Below are 18,539 nucleotides of genomic sequence, written 5' to 3'. Positions count from 1 at the left end.
CATGAATAAATGTGCATATAAAGGTTGTAAAGACAATTTAATGTGTGTGAGTTATGCTGCATGGTCAGGTTTATTGGGTCTGTTACTCCTGTGGCCAGACCAAGCGCTTTCTTCTTCCGATTTGTCACGGAGCTGATTCAGTTCCGTTTCACTGCTTACTTTTTCGTTTTTAGGAATGGTTCATGTAGAGTGTCGAATAGTCTCTTTGCCTAATAGAGCAGAAATAGACATTTAGGGTATAATTCCTATGCAGGATATAATCAGAAAAATTACTAATTGGGTGTTTTAAAGGGATAATATTAAAACTGTTGCTATAGCCTGATTGTGATCCGTTATATTAGATTGGTCGTCTGCATCTTCCACAAAAACTGAAATGGTCTGTATGAACTCATGTTAATTCTATTTTAATGCTGGTCAAACACTGGGATAATCCTGTTGTGCAACTCGATCGCCAAAATACCAGAATATTTGCCCTTTTAGCCATGCAATTGGTGGAACAGATTACACAGTCCAAACACAACCCATGGATCGTATATTGGGTTTGTTCATACAGAAATGGCTAAACTGACTGATCAAAATCATTCCATTTGAGCAAGCATAATTGTTCTGGGAGATAGGAAATATAATTTTGGCTCAGACAAGGTGGGTGCGTTTGTGGGTTACTATTGAGACAGTGAATGTGTGCTCTGGAAAGATGGTACATTCTGTAAACAAAAGCTGGCAAGAGAGGTAAGCACATGAAGCTTACTTTCTGTGGGCCAAGTCCTGGGCAAAGAGATAAGTCTTCTCGAGATGCATTTGCTAGGTCAGCAACAGTCTGAAGGGAAAAATAAAAACAAAAATAGGACAGTATCTTCTTAAGTTGTACTTAATGGGCCTGATTCAGTAAGGAAAGGAAAGCAAAAAATGAGCAACTTTGCACCTTGGCAAAGCCATATTACATTGGAGGGGGGGGGGGGGGGGAGTTGTATTTAAAATGTGGAGATAGATTTATAGTTGGGGTAGATCATGCCCTAGATCAACTTTACATTTCTGTGTAAAAATAAAGCTATAGAGTATTTGTGTGCTACATGAAAAGCAGCCAGTATTTATCGTCTGTGCAAAATAATAAACTAATTTGCACCCCTTCCATTTTAACATGGCTTTCTAGAAGAAAATGTACTCCTTTTTTCCTTACTTTCCTTAATGACTCAGGTCCAACATGTAGAAAATGGAGTAGAAACATACAAATAATAAAACAATGAACTGGAGCTGGATTCTGTCTGAATTTCCTGCCTGGTTATAGCTTCAGTTGGGGTTGCCCTACAAACTGAATGACTTTCATACACTTATACAAATATGGGGCCTAATTCATTAAGGAACTTATATTAAGAAGTTTCTTATTTAAGTCCCTGGACAAAACCATGTTACAATACAAGGGGTGCAAATTAGTTTTCTGTTTTGCACATAAGTTAAACACTGACTGTTTTTTTCATGTAGCACACAAATATCAACTTTAAATTTCAGTGTACAAATAAGCTATCAAGTATTTGTGTGCTACATAAAAAAAAATTCAGTATTTAACTTATGTGCAAAACAGAAAACTAATTTTCACCCCTTGCATTGTAAAATGGTTTTGTCCAGGAGACTTAAATAAGAAACTTCTTAATTTAAGTTCCTTAATGAATCAGGCCCATAATGGGAAACGGTGATAATTTCTCAACACTAATTGGCCTTAATATGTCTGTGTCTGTGTGTGTGTGTGTGTGTGTGTGTGAATTGTGTGGCTTGCAGAAATATAAATCCATAAAATGTTTTGTACAGCATTAGCTATCATTTGAAAATCAACAGTACAAGCTACAGTGACATAAATATGATGTCTACTCTTATTCAGCTGAGTAGAGGGACACTTACATTGGGTTGTCTCACCCCTAAGCAGGGAATTAGAAAAAAAAAAAAATACTCCCTAACCTGTCCCCCTGCTCCTTTTTTTCCCCAGTTCTCTGCATTGCAGATACACCCAGGGCTACTGGCTTCATTTTTTTTTATCTTATTATCGTTTACATTCAGCTGTCCCATGGAGCTTAGCAAGGGATTGTTCTTCACCCCCTTGTTCCTCTTTGTCGATCTGCCGCTGGATCAGGGTGGCAATCGAGCAGATCCTTTTTGGGCAATGGCGGATCAGGTTTTCACAGTTGTCTCTGCATACCTTTTCCAAAGCTGGCAATACTGATTCCGCAAAGGCCAACTTTGGTAGGAAGGTTGTTCATTCCTCCTCCCCTGTTAAGGGTGGCGTTGGGACATCCCACCATTTGATTTCCCTCACTGCAGTAGTTACTGTTAAATCCCTTTCTCCGAGGCTGTAGGGGAACACAGACCAACCCACACAGGAATGCATGGTCTTTGTTGTCCCCTGCTGGTCTAATTGTTAACTGATGAAGGAGAAATCAGTTGCTTTCTAAGGCCCATCCTCTCCTAATTTTATTCCTTTCCAATGGCACATTTAGGGCCTAATTCATGTCTGCACACAAGTCAATTTGCATGCAGTATATTGCTTGAAATGTGCCAGAATGAGACTTATGCCATTGAACTATGATTGCATGCAGTTCATGTCATGCAAACGACACTTATGACTATGACTCCAAGGGCAGAACAGGGGTGTGAAGGCAATGTACAATAAAGGCATGTCAACGCCGAAGCAACCAGTTCAAGTCCTGGGTTTCCCATTAGTGATGACTGTAACGGCATAGTCTTTCAATATAAAATTAAACTTATGCGTGCCAATGGATAGCAAAGAACATGTATGCAAGCGAGACTATAAAAATGCATTGTGTATGTATAGTACCCATTGGGAACATCTACTATATAAATACCTAGTGGCGTGTGTGGGGAAAAAAACCCCCAAGCTGCATCGCCACCTGCTGGGCAAAGTTATACACTGACCTATATATTTCTTGAAGGAGAAGTGACAGTTGGGAGTGGTTGGTGGTTGCCGGGGGTGACAGTGGGGAGTTTTTAACACCTTAAGTAGCTTGATGAAGGATGTGGTGATGAAGATGAAGTGATGGAGAAAAATGATGAGGTGGTGACATGTGGACAAAACCATGTTAAAAAAGGGCGCTTGCGTCGGGAAGTAAAGCTCTTCCCCTGAGGAAGCCTGGGCTAGGCATGACAAGAACCTTTTTAACACCTAAAGTAGCTTGATTTGACTAGAATGCTTTGAGTATCATGCACGGGTTAACTTGTTTATGTATATGTTTACAAATTATTATTTATTTTTTTTAAAGCACATATTTGTTATAATGATTATAGTATTATGTGGTGTTGATTTATTTGCTAAAATATTTTTTTGTAAAATACTTTCTGTGACTTTACATTGCACATAGGCATGTGCGTATTCTGCACTCTGTTCCGTCTATTGGAACGTTTAGAAAGAGCGTACTTGCACCCAGAAACTCATCTCGAGATCTGTACTTGTATATGAGCAGCATTACACTCAAGTTCTGTGCTCTTTTTTTAACCACAAGATGCGATCAGATATAAATTAGACTCTTAGGGCTAGATTTACTAAGCTGCGGGTTTGAAAAAGTGGGGATGTTGCCTATAGCAACCAATCAGATTCTAGCTTTCATTTATTTAGTACCTTCTACAAAATGACAGCTAGAATCTGATTGGTTGCTATAGGCAACATCCCCACTTTATCAAACCCGCAGCTTAGTAAATCTAGCCCTTAGTATCATACATATAGAATAATCTCCACTTCACCTTTCGGTTTGAGTATATCAAGGCTCTATCCTACTGCCAAAAGTACTGCTAGGAGTCAGTCCAGCAAACTCCTTCCTTCACATCCCATATAACAGAATACTTATCTGCCATTTTGGTTTGGATGTTCCTTCACCATCTAAACTTGTGTCCCCAAATTTTACATCGCTATCAACAACACAATCATGACACCTGCTTCCCATGCACAATATGGGGTGAGTATTCACATATGGAAGGATGTATTGCAGTGAGATTCAGAGAACACTGACCCCGAATGTGGTGAGCAGGGTGCAACTGTCTGTCTTGTTCACGGACTTCACAGTTGTGAGGCAGTCTGTAATCTGGAATAAAACAAAGGCTGTGATAGGAGTTTAGAGGAATCATAAGGGATGTTGAAACATTATAATTTATAGTAAATGATCTCCCCTCTAACATTGTGTTCCGTTTGGTACAATGGATAGTTTCCTCACATACTGAATTTCATTGCTGAATGCTCCCTTCTACCAAACACACTTGTCTATTATCCACTCATCCTCACCCTGGACATAAAGTCCCTTTCTGTCCTCTCTTTGAGAGCATCTGCCGGCTTTTGTTCATAGCATTTGTATGTCTCCAAGTATCGTGCAGCCTCATCCGGACTGTAAGACATAGGATGTGAGTTAACAAGGTTATTTAACCACATCCTAGCACTTCTCCAAATCTCCATGACTTTTTCAGAATTCCCCAATCGGTTTTTGTACAGTTTCACCCCCAGTGTACATTATCACATATTTACAGCCTACACATAAACACTCTCCCACCTCCAGCTCAATATCAGGGTGCAGTCTGACAGGATACAGATTTTTGCTAATTCCTTTAGTGAAAAGTGTGGATCTTTCTGCAAGGAAAAGAAAACACATTGGAATACAGCAAGCTAAAGGTCTCTTTCACAGTTGTTCCTTGGTCCTTGAACTTACCACATCCACCTGCACCAAAAGGACACGGAGGGCATACGACTGACCCAGGGTCCGTAGGCGCGTATGAATGTATTCTGGGTTCAGGTTGTGATAACGCAAACTAGAAGAGAAAAACAGGGTCACTGAACAACAAAACTTGTACATGGCAGACTACAAACCATAAAGGAGTTTTGAGTTATACGCCTTAGTTGATTTGTAAACATTTTATTTTAAGTCATATTTAGATACGTGAATGGATGGTAATGTTTACTATATTATGGAGAACCCTTTTTTTTTTCTTCTTGTAAGACATTTGACTTTTTATTTGTCTAGTGTAAATAATTAGGGCATAAATAAATAGGGCAAATGTATCAACCCTCCGTAGAAAGGATAATTGGAGATGTTGCCCATAGCAACCAAATCAGATTCTCACTATTTCTAGAATGTACTAGATAAATGATAGCTAGATCTGATTGATTGCTATGTTTTCTTGGAAGGATTGAAAACAAATTTTCAAGCTCCAATATTACAGAATCAATTTTTAGGATTAATGACTATTTGAAAAGTAGACCAGTGACCTTTACACAGTTTGTGGGCTGGTATAATATTAATGAGATTACAGCCCTTATGAATATCAAGTAAGACATGCCTCAGTGGAGTCTCAGGTTCCCAGTACATTGGTAGGATGCCTACTGGTTCACACAAGATGGATGTCTCCACTGCGTGTGAGAAACCGAAAGAAATACAGATAATCTATCCTCAAGTTAAAATTAAGTCAATAACCCAATACTTTAGAACATGATATAGCAAAGTCTATGTAAAAAGAAAAACTGGCTCCAAAATGGTAACCTTAAAGACATTAAAACACAATCATAATTATCACTGTACGATTTGTGCACAATATTAAGAGGATTTTGGTACTTACGTCAAATCTCTTTCTCTGAATCCATCTGGGGGACACTGCTATCACGGGGTTGTATGAGTGCACTTAAATAGTTAACTAACTAAACTGCTCCTGACTCTTTCCCTCTGCAACCCTTGCTAGCTTCAGTATAATACAAAAGCCCCAAGGTAGGAACCAAACAATCAAACATCCAGCAAAGAGCAAAAAGGGAGGGAATGCAGTGTCCCCCAGATGGATCCAGAGATCTCAGTCATCCAATCTGGTGGACACTGCTACAATGGGGACCTTCTAAAGTAGCCCCTAAGGAAGGGTTCGCTCAGAAACCCCTGCACACAAAACACTGTGGCCAAAGGTAGCATCCGAGGAAGCAAAACCATTAAACTGATAAAATCTGGTAAACGTGTGAACCGAGGACCAGGTATCAGCTCTACACAGCTGATTTGCTGAAGCACCGTGACACACAGCCCAAGATGCCCCCACCAAACGCGTGGAATGAGCAGTGATTCTCTCCAGCAACTGTCTACTATAACTCACATAAGTCTGTTGATTTATAGATGTAATCCAACGGGCAATAGTCTGCTTGGATGCTGGCCAGTCATTCTTATGGGAGTCATACAAAACAAAAAGAAAGTCCATCTTGCGACAAGCAGAGGTCCTGTTTACATAAGTACGTAAAGCCCATACTACATCCAACAATGAAGATAAGGAAGTCCCTGAAGACAAAGTCTCCCAAAATGCAGGAACCACTATCTCTTGATTTATGTGGAAGCCTTTGGTAGAAAGGAAGGCACCGTCTTCAGAATTTCCCTATCCTCATGAAATATAAAGGTAGGGAGCCCTACAGGGTAAGGCCCCGAGCTCCGCGTGCAGACGCTGTTGTCAACAAAAACACCACCTTCCATGTCAAAAAACATAACTAGGCCGAATCCAGTGACTCAGAAGGTGATTTTTGAAGAACCCCTAGGACTAAATTGAGAGCCCAAGGCGCTAAAGGTGGAACATAATGAGGCTGAACATTTAACACTCCCTGAAGGTACGTCTGTACTTGTGGACAAATAGCCAGACGGCATGGAAAAAACACTAACAACACAGAGACCTGAACCTTCAGAGAATTAAGACGGAGTCCTACATCCCAACCGTCCTGGAGGAACACTTATAAATGGGAAAAACAAAAAGATGACGTCTAGCAAGAACGATGCACACATCATTTGACGTAGGCTTGCCATACTCTATGGTAAATGTGTGCCGAGGTCAGCTTTCTGACTTTCATCAAGATCTGCCCTACACTGGAGGAGAACCTCTTGGCCCGCCATATGCTGGCCTCAAAAGACATGCCGTTAAAGCTAGCCGAACTAAGTCTAGATGATGAAACGGTCCCTGACCCAGAAGGTTGGATCTGAGAGGAAGGGGCCAACCCGGTCCTTCCGCGAGCATTAGAATGTTGGCGTACCAAACCCTCCTGGGCCAGTTGGGCACCACCAGAATTACTGGACGGCGCCCCAGAGCGAACTGCCGAAGCACTCGCTGCATCATGGGAATAGGAGGAAACAGGTATCCCTGCTGAAAATTCATGGTCATTGAGTCCACCGCTGCTGCCAAAGGATCCCTGGACCTTGTGCAAAACCAAGGAACACGATGATTGTGACATGAAGCCATCAGATCTATGTCCGGGAGGTCCCATTTTTTCGACTACATCCTGAAATATTCTGGGATATAACGGCCATTCTCCTGGGAGGATTGCATGTCTATCAAGATAATCCGCTTCCCAGCTTTTCACCCCGGGAACAAACACCACAGATATCGCTGGAACGAACATCTCTGCCCAAGGCCAAATCTCGTTCACCACTGCCATAGCACCTGTGCTTCTTGTACCGCCCTGGCGGTTTAGGAATGCTACTGCCGTGGCATTGTCCGACTGAATCAGAGTCAGCTTCCCTCTGAGAAGGAGTTGCGACCCCTGAAGTGCCAGGAGGATCGCCTTTAGTTTGAGGACAATTATCGGAAGGGAAGTCTCCCTGCTTGACCACAGGCCCCGCGAATGGAACCAGCTGTATGGTAGGGTCTCAAAAGAGGAGACCATCTGGACCAGGAGGTTCATGCCCATCAATATGGAGAGGTGAGGAAACTGAAGAAGCCTCTGCACCGAGGTCCTGATCACACAAGCTTTGTCTGGCAAAAAAACCTTCTCCTGACTGGTGTCCATGTGGAGACCCAAAAAGACCATCCCTTGAGAGGGAATCAACTGGGACTTCAGATAATTTATTATCCATCTGTGCTGTTATAGGACCCGAATGGTCAAAAGCAGATGCTGTTCCAAGATGTGTTTCATAGAGGCCTTGATAAGGAGATCGTCCAGATACACAATTATGCTCATCCCCATGGCTCTCAGACGGGCGGTCATGACCGCCATAATCTTTGTGAACACACAGGGCGCGGTGGAGAGAACAAAAGGAAGCGCCCTGAATTGGAAATGGCCGCTTCCTACCGTGAAGCGAAGAAGGGACTGATGCCTGTCCCAAACGGGGACGTGGAGATAGACGTCCTTGATGTCCAGTCCGTAGATAACTGAACAGACTGATTCCATCTGGAACTTGTCCACCCGCAAATGCTGGTTCAGGCCCTTGAGATTTAAGATTTGCTGAATGACCCATACTGTTTTGGGATCAGGAACAAATTGGAGTATAAACCACGGCACTTCTGCAGCTGAGGAACCTTGTATATGACTCCTGCAAAAAGAAGTAAATGGATGGCCCAAATCAAGGCCTGTTTCAGTAAATTGCGAGGGAGAGGGGATGCAAAGAAACGTTGAGGAGCTGAACCCAAAAGATCACGTATCCTCTGGACATGATACCCAAGATCCAGCTGGCTCGTGAGGAAACCGCCCACTGGTTCCTCAAGAGTTGCAGAAGGCCCCCCCCTACTTATGCTGCAAGGAGAGGGATATTCCCATCATGCTGAGGATTTGCCTGGGATCTTTGAGGCCAGACGCCTCCTAGGGAAGGAGCCTCTACCCCTGTGAGACTGACCTCGGGATGAAAGCGGCCCATCTCTAACTGAGGACTGATCTCTGCTAGACTGGTAGCCCCGAAAGGACTGTCGAAAGGAACTGAACCTAGGTGGCCTAGCCCTAGGAGCATTCACTAGGAGGAAATTACTCTTACCTCCAGTGGATTGAGAAATCATGGTGTCCAGTTCTGGACAAAATAAAACCGACCCAGAGTATGGAAAGGCCTCCAGCGACTTCTTGGACTACGCGTCTGCATCCGAAGAGCCGAAGCCAAAAGAGTCCTCCTAATTGCCACAGCCGTAGCGGAAATGGCGGAAGCGACCGAAGCCGCGCTCTGGGCCGCTTCATAAAGATAGTCTGAAGCCTCCTTCAAATGGAGGAGGAATAAAGGAAGAAGATCTGAATCCTGTAAACCTGCCGCCAATTGCCGGCCAGGTTTCCATTGCCCTGGCCACCAACACAGATGAGAACATGGGCCTAAATGAAAAGCAAAAATGCTCTTAAGAAAACTCTCAGTTTTCCTATACATGGGGTGCTGTAGGACCGCTGAGCTGGGAACCAGCAACATGGTATGATAGGCTAATCTAGCTACACATTCTGCTGCTGTAACAGATAATGATGCAGAAACTTACGAGGAAAGTAAAATTTCCGGTCCGGTTTTTCCATGCAGACTCCGCAATTTCTGATAGCTCTGAGGAGGAGGGAAAACACACGATCTTCAGGTTTTTTTTGTTTATAAAAGATCCTGCTCCTCTGGTTCCACCAAGTCCAAGACCTGGGCCACTGCTACCACCAGGTCCTGAACGCCTTGGTTTCTGGAATTGTCCTCCCAATCACACCACCGAGTCGAATCAGAATCCTCTACGAGCTCCCCTTCTTCCTCAGAGGATCCTTCAGAGCCTGAGGCCGAAAACAGAGCATGAGATATTGTAGCTCGCCTGGCTCTGGGAGGTAGTAACACAAGGGAATCCAGGAAACGATTTAAACAGTCCCACCGCCTTCCCAAGGAAGAGGACCAAACTGGTTCCCCCTGGCTACAGGGGGAACCTTGTGCCTGCTCATCCCTGGCCCGTCTCACACTGCGCACAGAGCGCCTCCTGGTCTGTCTGTCCCACCGGAAGATTAGCAGAACATTTTGAACAGGAGTAAAACTTAACCTGTGCAGATTTTCCCTTATCTGACATGATAACAATAGCAGAGAGGGGAATACACCAAAACTGCAGCACGTACCTCACACATACACACAGGGTGGGTAGACAATAAGAACGGGGTTTTGCTCTGATTGTTACATCAAAACCGCGTCCTACCAGCTAGATAAGTAGCTCTACTCTTAATAAATAACTTTTTCTTTTTTTTTTCTCAATAGAAAATGTAACCAGGGAAGAAACAAAGTGAGTGTAAGCTCTACAATACAAGCTGAGCGGACTAGCACTCTTATATCAATATATATCTAGATATGGGAAACGTACACTGAGGCAGTTATATCAGTAGCTATGTCCCTCTCACAGATTAACAGATAAAGTATTCTACTTAGCTGGATGCCAAGAAGAGCAGAAAAGAAAGGGAGAAGGAGTCAGTAACAGCCCCACTCCTTTCTCCTCAGAGAGCCACTTGAAAAACCTTCGACACACTTGGTGTCTCGAGGTTACAGCGGGAGATTTTGCGCTCTAGATCATACCACTTAGCAGGGGGAGACCATCCCTCTTCCTCAGCAATCAAGGCTCCCAAAAAAATAACAGACCGCAGTGCGGTGCACACCTTCCATGTCATCCACCTGGGGTCTGGAGTAAATAATGAATGCGCCCATTGTTCCAGCAGTCTGACCTAGTCTGGCACTGCCATGGACTTGGTCCTGCGACCAGAGATCCAAGTTCCCCCTCCGCCTTAGTGGGGAACTTGGTATCTCCCAACATGTCCAGCAATACTCCTGATTCTGCGCTCTCTGCCTGTTGGCAGCGCTGGTCCCGGAGATAGCATTAGTGAGCGCGCTGCAGTGAGCGGCTACTGTCACTCTAAGCACAAGCCTGACAGCCTGTCTATGTTGGCAGAAGAGGAGAGACCTTCGTCATGTAGTCTTCATCCACTTGTAACATGGACCACTAACTTAACGGATAACAGTGCTGCAACTGCCCCTACACCTACTACTCCTGAGAGTAAAACTAAAACATAAAAGAAACTAAACCAATCTAAATACTGTGCCCAAGCACTGCAGCTCAATTATAAAAAAGACCAACCCCTTGGGCACTTAAATTAAACTGAAGCCAGCAGGGGTTGCAGAGGGGAGGAGTCAGCAGCAGTTTAGTTAGCTATTTAAGTGCCAACTCCATGCGCCCTCATACAACCCCAAGATAGCAGTGTCCCCCAGATTGGATGACTGAAAAATAAACATTTGTCTAAATATAATCTCAAATAGGAAAGATGCCTCTAGAAGAGAAACTTCTGTATACCTATACTGATAAAACAGCTGCTGGAATTGATGAGCAAATCTAATCTGTTCCAACTTGCTGATGAAATAGCAGCATACTTATGGGTTCCTTAAATCAGCAACTCAACAGAAACTAGGTTTTACATAGATGTAAAGAGGTATTCTGCTTGTACATGCTGTGCTTTGAGTGTGCTAGACTTAAGACAGTAATAATCACTGAAGTCTCTAGATCATATGGTACATGACTATGAATAGGGGAATGGAGTGTTCACCTTACCAAATGGTGTTCATTGTACCAATCTCAATAGTTTGTTTCCAATTCTATAGAGCAATTTCAGTGCTCACAATTTAGGAATGCCTTGTTTCATTATTTTGACTCAATGTCCTGTTACTCACAGCTCTGGTCACGGTAACTAAGAACAATGTTTTCTCCCAAACCCTCAAAGTTGTAGCCTGCAGCTGACGTGTTTGGTTACATTGTGTGACTTTATAAAATATATATATAGGCAAACTCCACTAAGGGCCTGATTTATTAAGGCAAGCAAAGATGTTGCATTGGAGGGGGAGGTAAATTTAAAATGTGGGGACAGCTTTATAGTTGAGGTAGTGCATGGCCTAGATCGACTTTAAATTTCAGTGTAAAAATAAAGCTATCAAGTATGTTTGTGCTACATGAAAAAACAGCCAGTATTTTCCTTAGATGCAAAATGATAAACTAATTTGCACCTCTTGCATTGTAACATGGTTTGTCCAGGAGCGAATTTATTCCTTTTTTTTTGCCTTGCTTGCATTAATAAATCAGAGCCTCCACCTCCAGAATCCCTACTAATCATAATGGTCTGCCAATTAGCAGGCTCAACTGTTCTGATCAATATATTAAAAAACATGCAATTTCCAAACTAATATCTTTACACATAAATTGGATTAAATATTTTTATTCTTTAAAAATGAGTCACTCTCTTTTTTATATATATTAGATTTGTGTAGTGATTATGCTTAATATATGCTTGAAACATAAATATAGGCTCAAGACAATCTCCTATATTGTTTTAAACTGCCCCAAAAAGTAATAGACAAGACACATAAAATGAAGGGACCCTTTGGTCCCTCTCCCTCCCTGCTTTTAAAACTTACAAAATTTGCAAGGAGGCAGCTTATGTATTTATATTTATTGTGTTTGGATGTTTTTTCACGCTGTTTCCTCCATAAGGAGTTTAATAAAATAAAAATAAATAAAAAAGGATCTCCTAAATGAGATTCCAATCTCCTAAATAAAAGGAAAAATAGTAATAAGTAATAGTATTGTGCGTGTGGGTTAAGCTGGGTACACATTACACTGTTTTCGTCCAATAATCGGCTCAAACAGCCGACATACGACCGCTCGTTCAAAAGTCGGGTCAGTGTGTGCAGTGACACGATGGTCGAAAGTCTGCCCAAATGGACGATTGTCGCTTCATTTGGTTGGTCGTACCGTTTAATATTTTCATTCCAATCTCGTTTCTGCTGTGTAGTGTGTATAAACTTCCGAGCGATCCACAACAGTGAGTACGAAATTACAGTCATTGCTCATGACAACATGGCTGTAAAAAGTCGCTAAAGGGACGTCCGCTCTTCCCTTTACCGTCCTTAACAAGGCTAGTGTGTATGCAGTCCATGGACCGAGCGATCAGACCATCAATCGCATGTAAAATCGCTTGGCATAAAAAGTTGGTTGAAATTTCTGTAGAGTGTACCCAGCTTAACAGGCCCACTTTAAATAGACTGTGTTGTCACAATACACAAATTAAAATAACAGCAAAAACACTTAGTTTTCAATATAAGATTTTATTCCCTTTCGAATGTTTCAAAAGATTCAAAGGGATAATAGGCCAGCATAGCATTTTATACATGCTACTATAACTGAAGAGCTAATCAGCATGTCACTCACCTAAGGAAAAGGGCACAGCATGTCTCCCCCAACACATAATCTGGCACAATGTCTCCAAACTCCCATGGTATATTTCGGACATGCTTAAGAAGTGGGTTCCCCCTCTATAAGAAAATGAGGCAATGAGACAGAAGCCCTTAGTTGCACATAGATAAGACAGAGGCAATGACGTTTATACACTTTAATTCCCATTCTCTATCACCTGCCGGGTGCTGACCACAATACAGCTCTTCCCCCCTCCAGTCTTTACAGTGGGGATGTCTGTCTGTCCTGTAGAGGAACCTGTCACTTCCTTGGAATCCCCCATCTCGCTTTGAGGCTTCTGTTCTGGGCCCAGATCTACCCTCTCGCACTGAGGTTTCCGTGCAGCACTAGTAGACTCGTTGTGAAAAATATAATCAGCATAACTACCAGCTGATTTCACACAGGATGACTGAGCTGTTCCAGTGGCTTGAAACAGGGAACGTACCTGCTGGTGGAGGAAAAAAAAAATCATATTTAAATATTTAAGGAGAATAATTATGAACTTATAACTTATGCTGTGAGGATGAAAATTTAGCTGATCCTTTAAAAATAATAAAAAAAAACCAAGATGTATTTTTGAAACATCACTATCTGCCCACATGCTTGGACTGTGTATCAGTCAGTCAGACTTACAGCAGGTGCCTTAATAAACCTAATGACTATGGCACCTGAAAGACAACAGAACGTATTTGGCAAAAACATTCAATATGAATAGTATTTCTTTTGACAAACTAAGCATTAATTTAAAAGAAAACAAATGACTTTTAGTTGATGCTATAAAGACGGCACAGTGGTACAATATCTGTCAAGTTTATATGTTCTACCCGTGTTGTGTGGATTTTCTCTGGGAGCTGTGACTTTCTCCCACAGTCCAAAAACATACTGGTAGGTTATTTGGCTTTGGACGAATGTGACCCCAATGTTTGTGTGGTAGAGAATTTAGACTCTAAACTGGGGCAGCTGATTAAACATTCTCTATATAGCACTGAGTAATATGTTGGCACTGTATAAAGGATAATAAGGAAAACATACACATATATGTATATAACTAGCACAAAATTTCTGTCAGCAAGTGCTAATATAAATATATATATATTATATATACTCAATGTACAGTAACTTAATCTGGGAAGGGGTCAGTACTCAATATACAATAGAGAGAGTAAAAAGTGATACAATTGAGGAAAAAGGTACTCAGATATAAAGATGGATAAAGAATGCATTTATAATAATAGTGACACACAGCACTAAAGCAGTCACAAATTAACAGTACAAAAAAACAACTTTCCCCGAGGTACAAGGTTCTGCCTGGCCATTCAAGAATCTAGTGGGAGATGTCACCACTGTAGCCCCCTACCAGGCTTTAACACCCTATGCAATCTCAGGCTCCCATGCTGTCTGAGTCCTCTGTACCAGGTGGGAACCTCCGGCAGCCCCAACTCAACCAAGCTGCGGGAGACTGGGGCTGCATGCCACGGCTCCCGATGCGGTCCATCGTTGCCCTGGTGTAGGTTATGGGTCCCCAGTAACTTTGTTTCTGCAACTGGGTGACCCTTTGCTGGGCAGCCAGAGTTGGAGAGCAGGGGGGTGGCATGGGAGTGCCGTCGGTGACCCTCCCAGCTCTAGTCCGTGATGTTCACTTTCATGAACACCACTAGTTGTAAAAACAGAAATAAAATGAAAATAAAATAAAAAGAGAATTAACTTAAAAGTGCCCTACTCCATAAGCACAGTTAAAAAACTTATTGTCCTCCATTCAGGGGGCATAGAGTGGAAGGAGCAGGCCTTACTTGCAGCACAGCGCCCTTTATACCATGGTCAGCAGTGTCCTCCAAACGGCTGTGCAAAAGAAATCCTGATATAAAAAGTTATAAACAGTATAATAGCCACTCCAAGATGAGAAGTAGTATACAACACAAATAATGCACTTAAAACCTACACAAGTTTAAGTACTTAAAAAAAGTTTGTGTATAAGTGTTTGGGAATTTTAAAGTACATCTAACAAACTTTGAAAATGCCATCTCACCAGGATCCCATCTGTTTCCTGAGAAGGAATGATGAATCGTTTGTGTTCCCCTGCTACAGATTTAGGTTCCTCTTTCTGAATCTCCATCTTGTGACTGATTGATTAATGGGAGCTTGCCAGCATCTAGAAGAGAAAAAAATACAAAATTATATTAGTTTCAGAGTATGAATGGAGAGAAGATTGGAAACTTAAGGAGCAGTGAAGTTAGAGAGGGCTTTGTAAGTGATGGAGAGCAGTTTGAGGAGGATACTATGGCTGGGAGGGGAAGACATGTGTAGACTGGCGAGAGAGGAAGATTAGTTAGGCTGCAGCATTGAGTATCGACTGAAGAGGAGCGAGACGGGAGTGGGGGAGGCCAGTAAGGAGGAGGTTGCAGTAATCTAGGCTGGAGATGATCAGAGAACAGATGAGTTTTGGTGGCATCAATAGAGAGGAAGGTTCGGATACGGACGATACTGCGGAGATGAAAGTGGCAGGATTGGGTAAGGGATTGGATGTGGGGTGTGAAAGAGAGGGTGAAGTCAAGAATGACTTGGGGAACAGAGGAGATGTTGGCATTATCATTAGTAATGGAGAGGATGGGAGGTGAGGAGTCTCTAGAGGGAGGGAAGACTAACTTCAGATTTGGCTATGTTGAATTTAAGTAAGTGTTCGGACATCCAGGAGGACACCTTAGTGAGGAGGGCAAGTGAGGTCAGGAGAAAAGAGGTAGATTTGGGTGTCATCGACATAGAGGTGGTACTACAGGCCGAAGGAACTGATAAGTTCATCCAGTGAAGAGGTGTACAAAAAAAAGAGCAGACAGACAAGGAATGAGCGGAGGGACTCCTATGGGATGTGGGGAAGATGGCGAGGAGGAGCCTGACGTAGAAACAGAGAAAGAGTGGTTAGAGAGAGAGAAGGTGAACCAAGAGTGGACAGTGGCAGAAAGTCCAATGGCGTGAAGGGTGTGCAAGCAGAAGAGGGTGGTCAATTGTGTTGAAGGCTGCAGTTAGGTCCAGAGGATGTGAAGGGAGTAGTGGCCTTCAGATTTGGCAGACAGAAGGTTGTTAGTCTTTAGTCAGGGCAGTTTCTGTAGATTTGAGGGGGCGAAAACCAGACTGGAGAGGAAAGAGGAGGGGTAGCTATTGAGACGACTGTAGACAAGCCGTTCGATCAATTTAAAAGCAAAAGGGAGGAGAGAGATGGGGCGCTTATTGAACATGGCAGTGTGGGCAAGATTCTTTTTTGAAGAATGGTGGAGATGAGGTTTTTTAAAGGATGAGGAAAAGATACCAGAGGAGAGGGATAATTTGAAGAGGCGAAAGCAGGCAGTAGACGAGAGGAATCTAAGGAGGTGTCAGGAAATGGGATCTAGGGGGCAGATAGAGGACATAAGTAGAGAACGGACTTGCTGCGTTGAAAGGAGCACACAGGATGATAGTTGGAGGGCAAGGGGGGGGGGGTTAGACTGGGGGGTATGAAAGAAGTGGGAGGAGGAGATTTAGTTTCTAATGGCCTCAATTTTGGAGGTGATGAACATTACGACGTTAGTGGCACTGATGGAGGGTGGAAGGGGATGAGGGGAATGGAAAAATAAATAATTGAAGAGGCGATGAGGGTTGGATGACTGAGACATTGTGAGAAATTTGAAGGAGGATTGTTTGGCTAGGGAAAGGGCAGAGCTGTAGAAGGAGAGGATGAACTTAAAATGAAGAAAATCTGCCAGGAAATGAAATTTACTTCAGTGCCGTTCAGCAGTACGTGAACATAGTTTTAGGAAAATATGAGTTTAGAGCGCCAAGGTTGGGGGTTGGAACAGCGGAGTCAAGGGCAAACGAGAGGGTGTCATTGTAGACGGATGTCTCCAGGTTGGCACAGGTCTGTTGGTTAAGCTGGAGTGGAGAGTTTCAAAGGAGGGGGAAAAGACAACAGGGTCCAAGGCGTCAAGATTACGCTGCGTGAGAGTGTGTTTGGGTGAGGGAAGAGGTAAGAGCAATGATACCTAAAGATACAAGTAACCTTATATAAATGAACTATTCATAACGTTCACAAATATATATGTAAACGTTTTAGAAGCTAATCATAACTGAACATATTTTAGATGAAGGGTGCAGGCAGCATGGTGGCACAGTGGTTAGTACTGCTTCCTCAAAGTGCTGGGGTCATGGATTGAATTCCCACCAGGGCCGAGTTGTTTGGAGTTTGTATGTTCTCCCTGCGTTTGTGTTGGTTGTCTCTGGGTGTCCTGGTTTCCTCCCAAAGTCTAAAAACATACTGGTAAGTTAATGAACACGAGTATGTGTGTTCTAGGAAATTTAGATTGTAAGCTCAAATGGGGCACGGATTGATGTAAATTACTACACATTCTCTGTATAGCGCTGCATAATATGATTGGCAGTATATAAAAAAACAATAAGCTGTGATCATAGGGGAAAATTCTCCTGCACACAGCAAACTTCCTGTTAATAATCTAACTGACTGTCACTACAGCTAGCCACATTTTGCAGATAATAACTATAGCCATTACTCAACTGCACAGCAAATGTAAATACAATGTCAAATATGTCAAGTTCTGTCACAGTGTGGAAATTTTATTTATTCACATTTCTAGCCATTTTAAATAAATTAACTTATATTTTGGGTTTATTGGTCCTTTAATTGTATACTGTCAATAGCATAAGACTGAAAACAGTAACAAATGCTGGAGACATATTTAAAAAAAATAGCATGTTATACAATATTTTTATACTATTAAATCAGAAGATGTATGTTTATGAGAAACTCACGTTTATTGTCTGTAAATCTTGCTCTCTGTGGTCTCTTTCACAAGTCAGTCAGATTCATAACAATGGCTAAAAAGAATAAACATGTATCCTGAGTGTGTATACAGATCTGTAGTTCACAAAAGGTCTTGTTGCTTTTCTTAACTAGTAAACATTATTTGAATGCAGTAATACAATGTTTTTATCATACCTTTTATGAAATGAAACTTATGGGGCACATGACGTTAATAGCTGCCTCCCAGGAATGCAGTGTTACTCTGTGGAATCTTGACGAACTACAATGCTAATTCCTTTCCCATGTAATATGCTCTGCAACAACATTAGACAACGTTGAAAACATATCAATGCTAAATCTGTTGTGTCCATCTTTCTTGCATGTTCAGTGTTAGCATAATAAATAAACTTGCAGCTAGCATGAAATGATGGGATTTGTAGTTCCACGGCAGCCAAAATCGGCCTACTACTCATTTCCCTTGAGTATACTATAATATTATAGACAATCTACTCATTTCCCTTGAGTATACTATATCATAGACAATCTAGGTCAGTAGTAGACAGCTTGTGTATGATTTAGGCCCAAAATATGGCATAGCACCATCATTACCTATACAGTTCAATTAACGCATTTAGTTGCCACAAACATCTGGCAAATGCTTTGATTTGATATTTGCAGACTTATCACCTCACTGTTTCATGTTACCAGTAAATCCCTGCCAGCAGTCGATAACTAACACTTCCAGGTAAATGGGGAAGTCGATGGGCGCAATGCATTGTGGGAAATGTAG

The 18,539-nt window shown here is 42.3% G+C and overlaps 1 protein-coding gene across 4 annotated transcripts; it reads right to left on the bottom strand.

The window, feature by feature from the left end:
• Positions 1-20: 20 nt before the first annotated feature.
• ERCC1 (ERCC excision repair 1, endonuclease non-catalytic subunit) lies at positions 21-18,539 on the bottom strand. 4 transcript variants are annotated; one of them, XM_075217299.1, is made up of 12 exons: positions 18,437-18,539; positions 17,945-18,063; positions 17,758-17,823; positions 14,990-15,112; positions 13,142-13,411; positions 12,940-13,043; positions 4,698-4,797; positions 4,542-4,618; positions 4,280-4,379; positions 4,011-4,082; positions 749-817; positions 21-209 (listed from the first exon to the last, which is right to left on the bottom strand). In XM_075217299.1, exons 4-12 carry the CDS (start codon positions 15,074-15,076, stop codon positions 156-158), a joined length of 933 nt encoding a protein of 310 aa, XP_075073400.1. In that variant the 5' UTR covers positions 15,077-15,112; positions 17,758-17,823; positions 17,945-18,063; positions 18,437-18,539; the 3' UTR covers positions 21-155. The 4 variants fall into 4 exon arrangements, with proteins under 4 accessions (XP_075073400.1, XP_075073399.1, XP_075073402.1 ...); XM_075217298.1 differs by having other exon boundaries at positions 18,359-18,514; XM_075217301.1 differs by having other exon boundaries at positions 13,142-13,408; positions 18,359-18,514.

This window comes from Mixophyes fleayi, chromosome 6 (assembly GCF_038048845.1).
Source record: "Mixophyes fleayi isolate aMixFle1 chromosome 6, aMixFle1.hap1, whole genome shotgun sequence".
NCBI lineage: Eukaryota > Metazoa > Chordata > Amphibia > Anura > Limnodynastidae > Mixophyes > Mixophyes fleayi.
The sequence above is the reverse complement of the archived record's forward strand: the minus strand, read 5'-3'. Positions and strand labels throughout refer to the sequence as shown.

What these genes read in the sequence shown, in the direction of transcription:
- ERCC1 (XM_075217299.1), bottom strand. Translation starts at nt 15,076, where the DNA reads ATGGAGATTCAGAAAGAGGAACCTAAATCTGTAGCAGGGGAACACAAA. An exon ending in ACCCTGATATTGAGCTGGAG is followed by an intron (nt 4,380 to 4,541) that starts GTGGGAGAGTGT and finishes TATGTCTTACAG; the next exon opens with TCCGGATGAGGCTGCACGAT. An exon ending in AAAGGGACTTTATGTCCAGG is followed by an intron (nt 4,083 to 4,279) that starts GTGAGGATGAGT and finishes GTTTTATTCCAG; the next exon opens with ATTACAGACTGCCTCACAAC.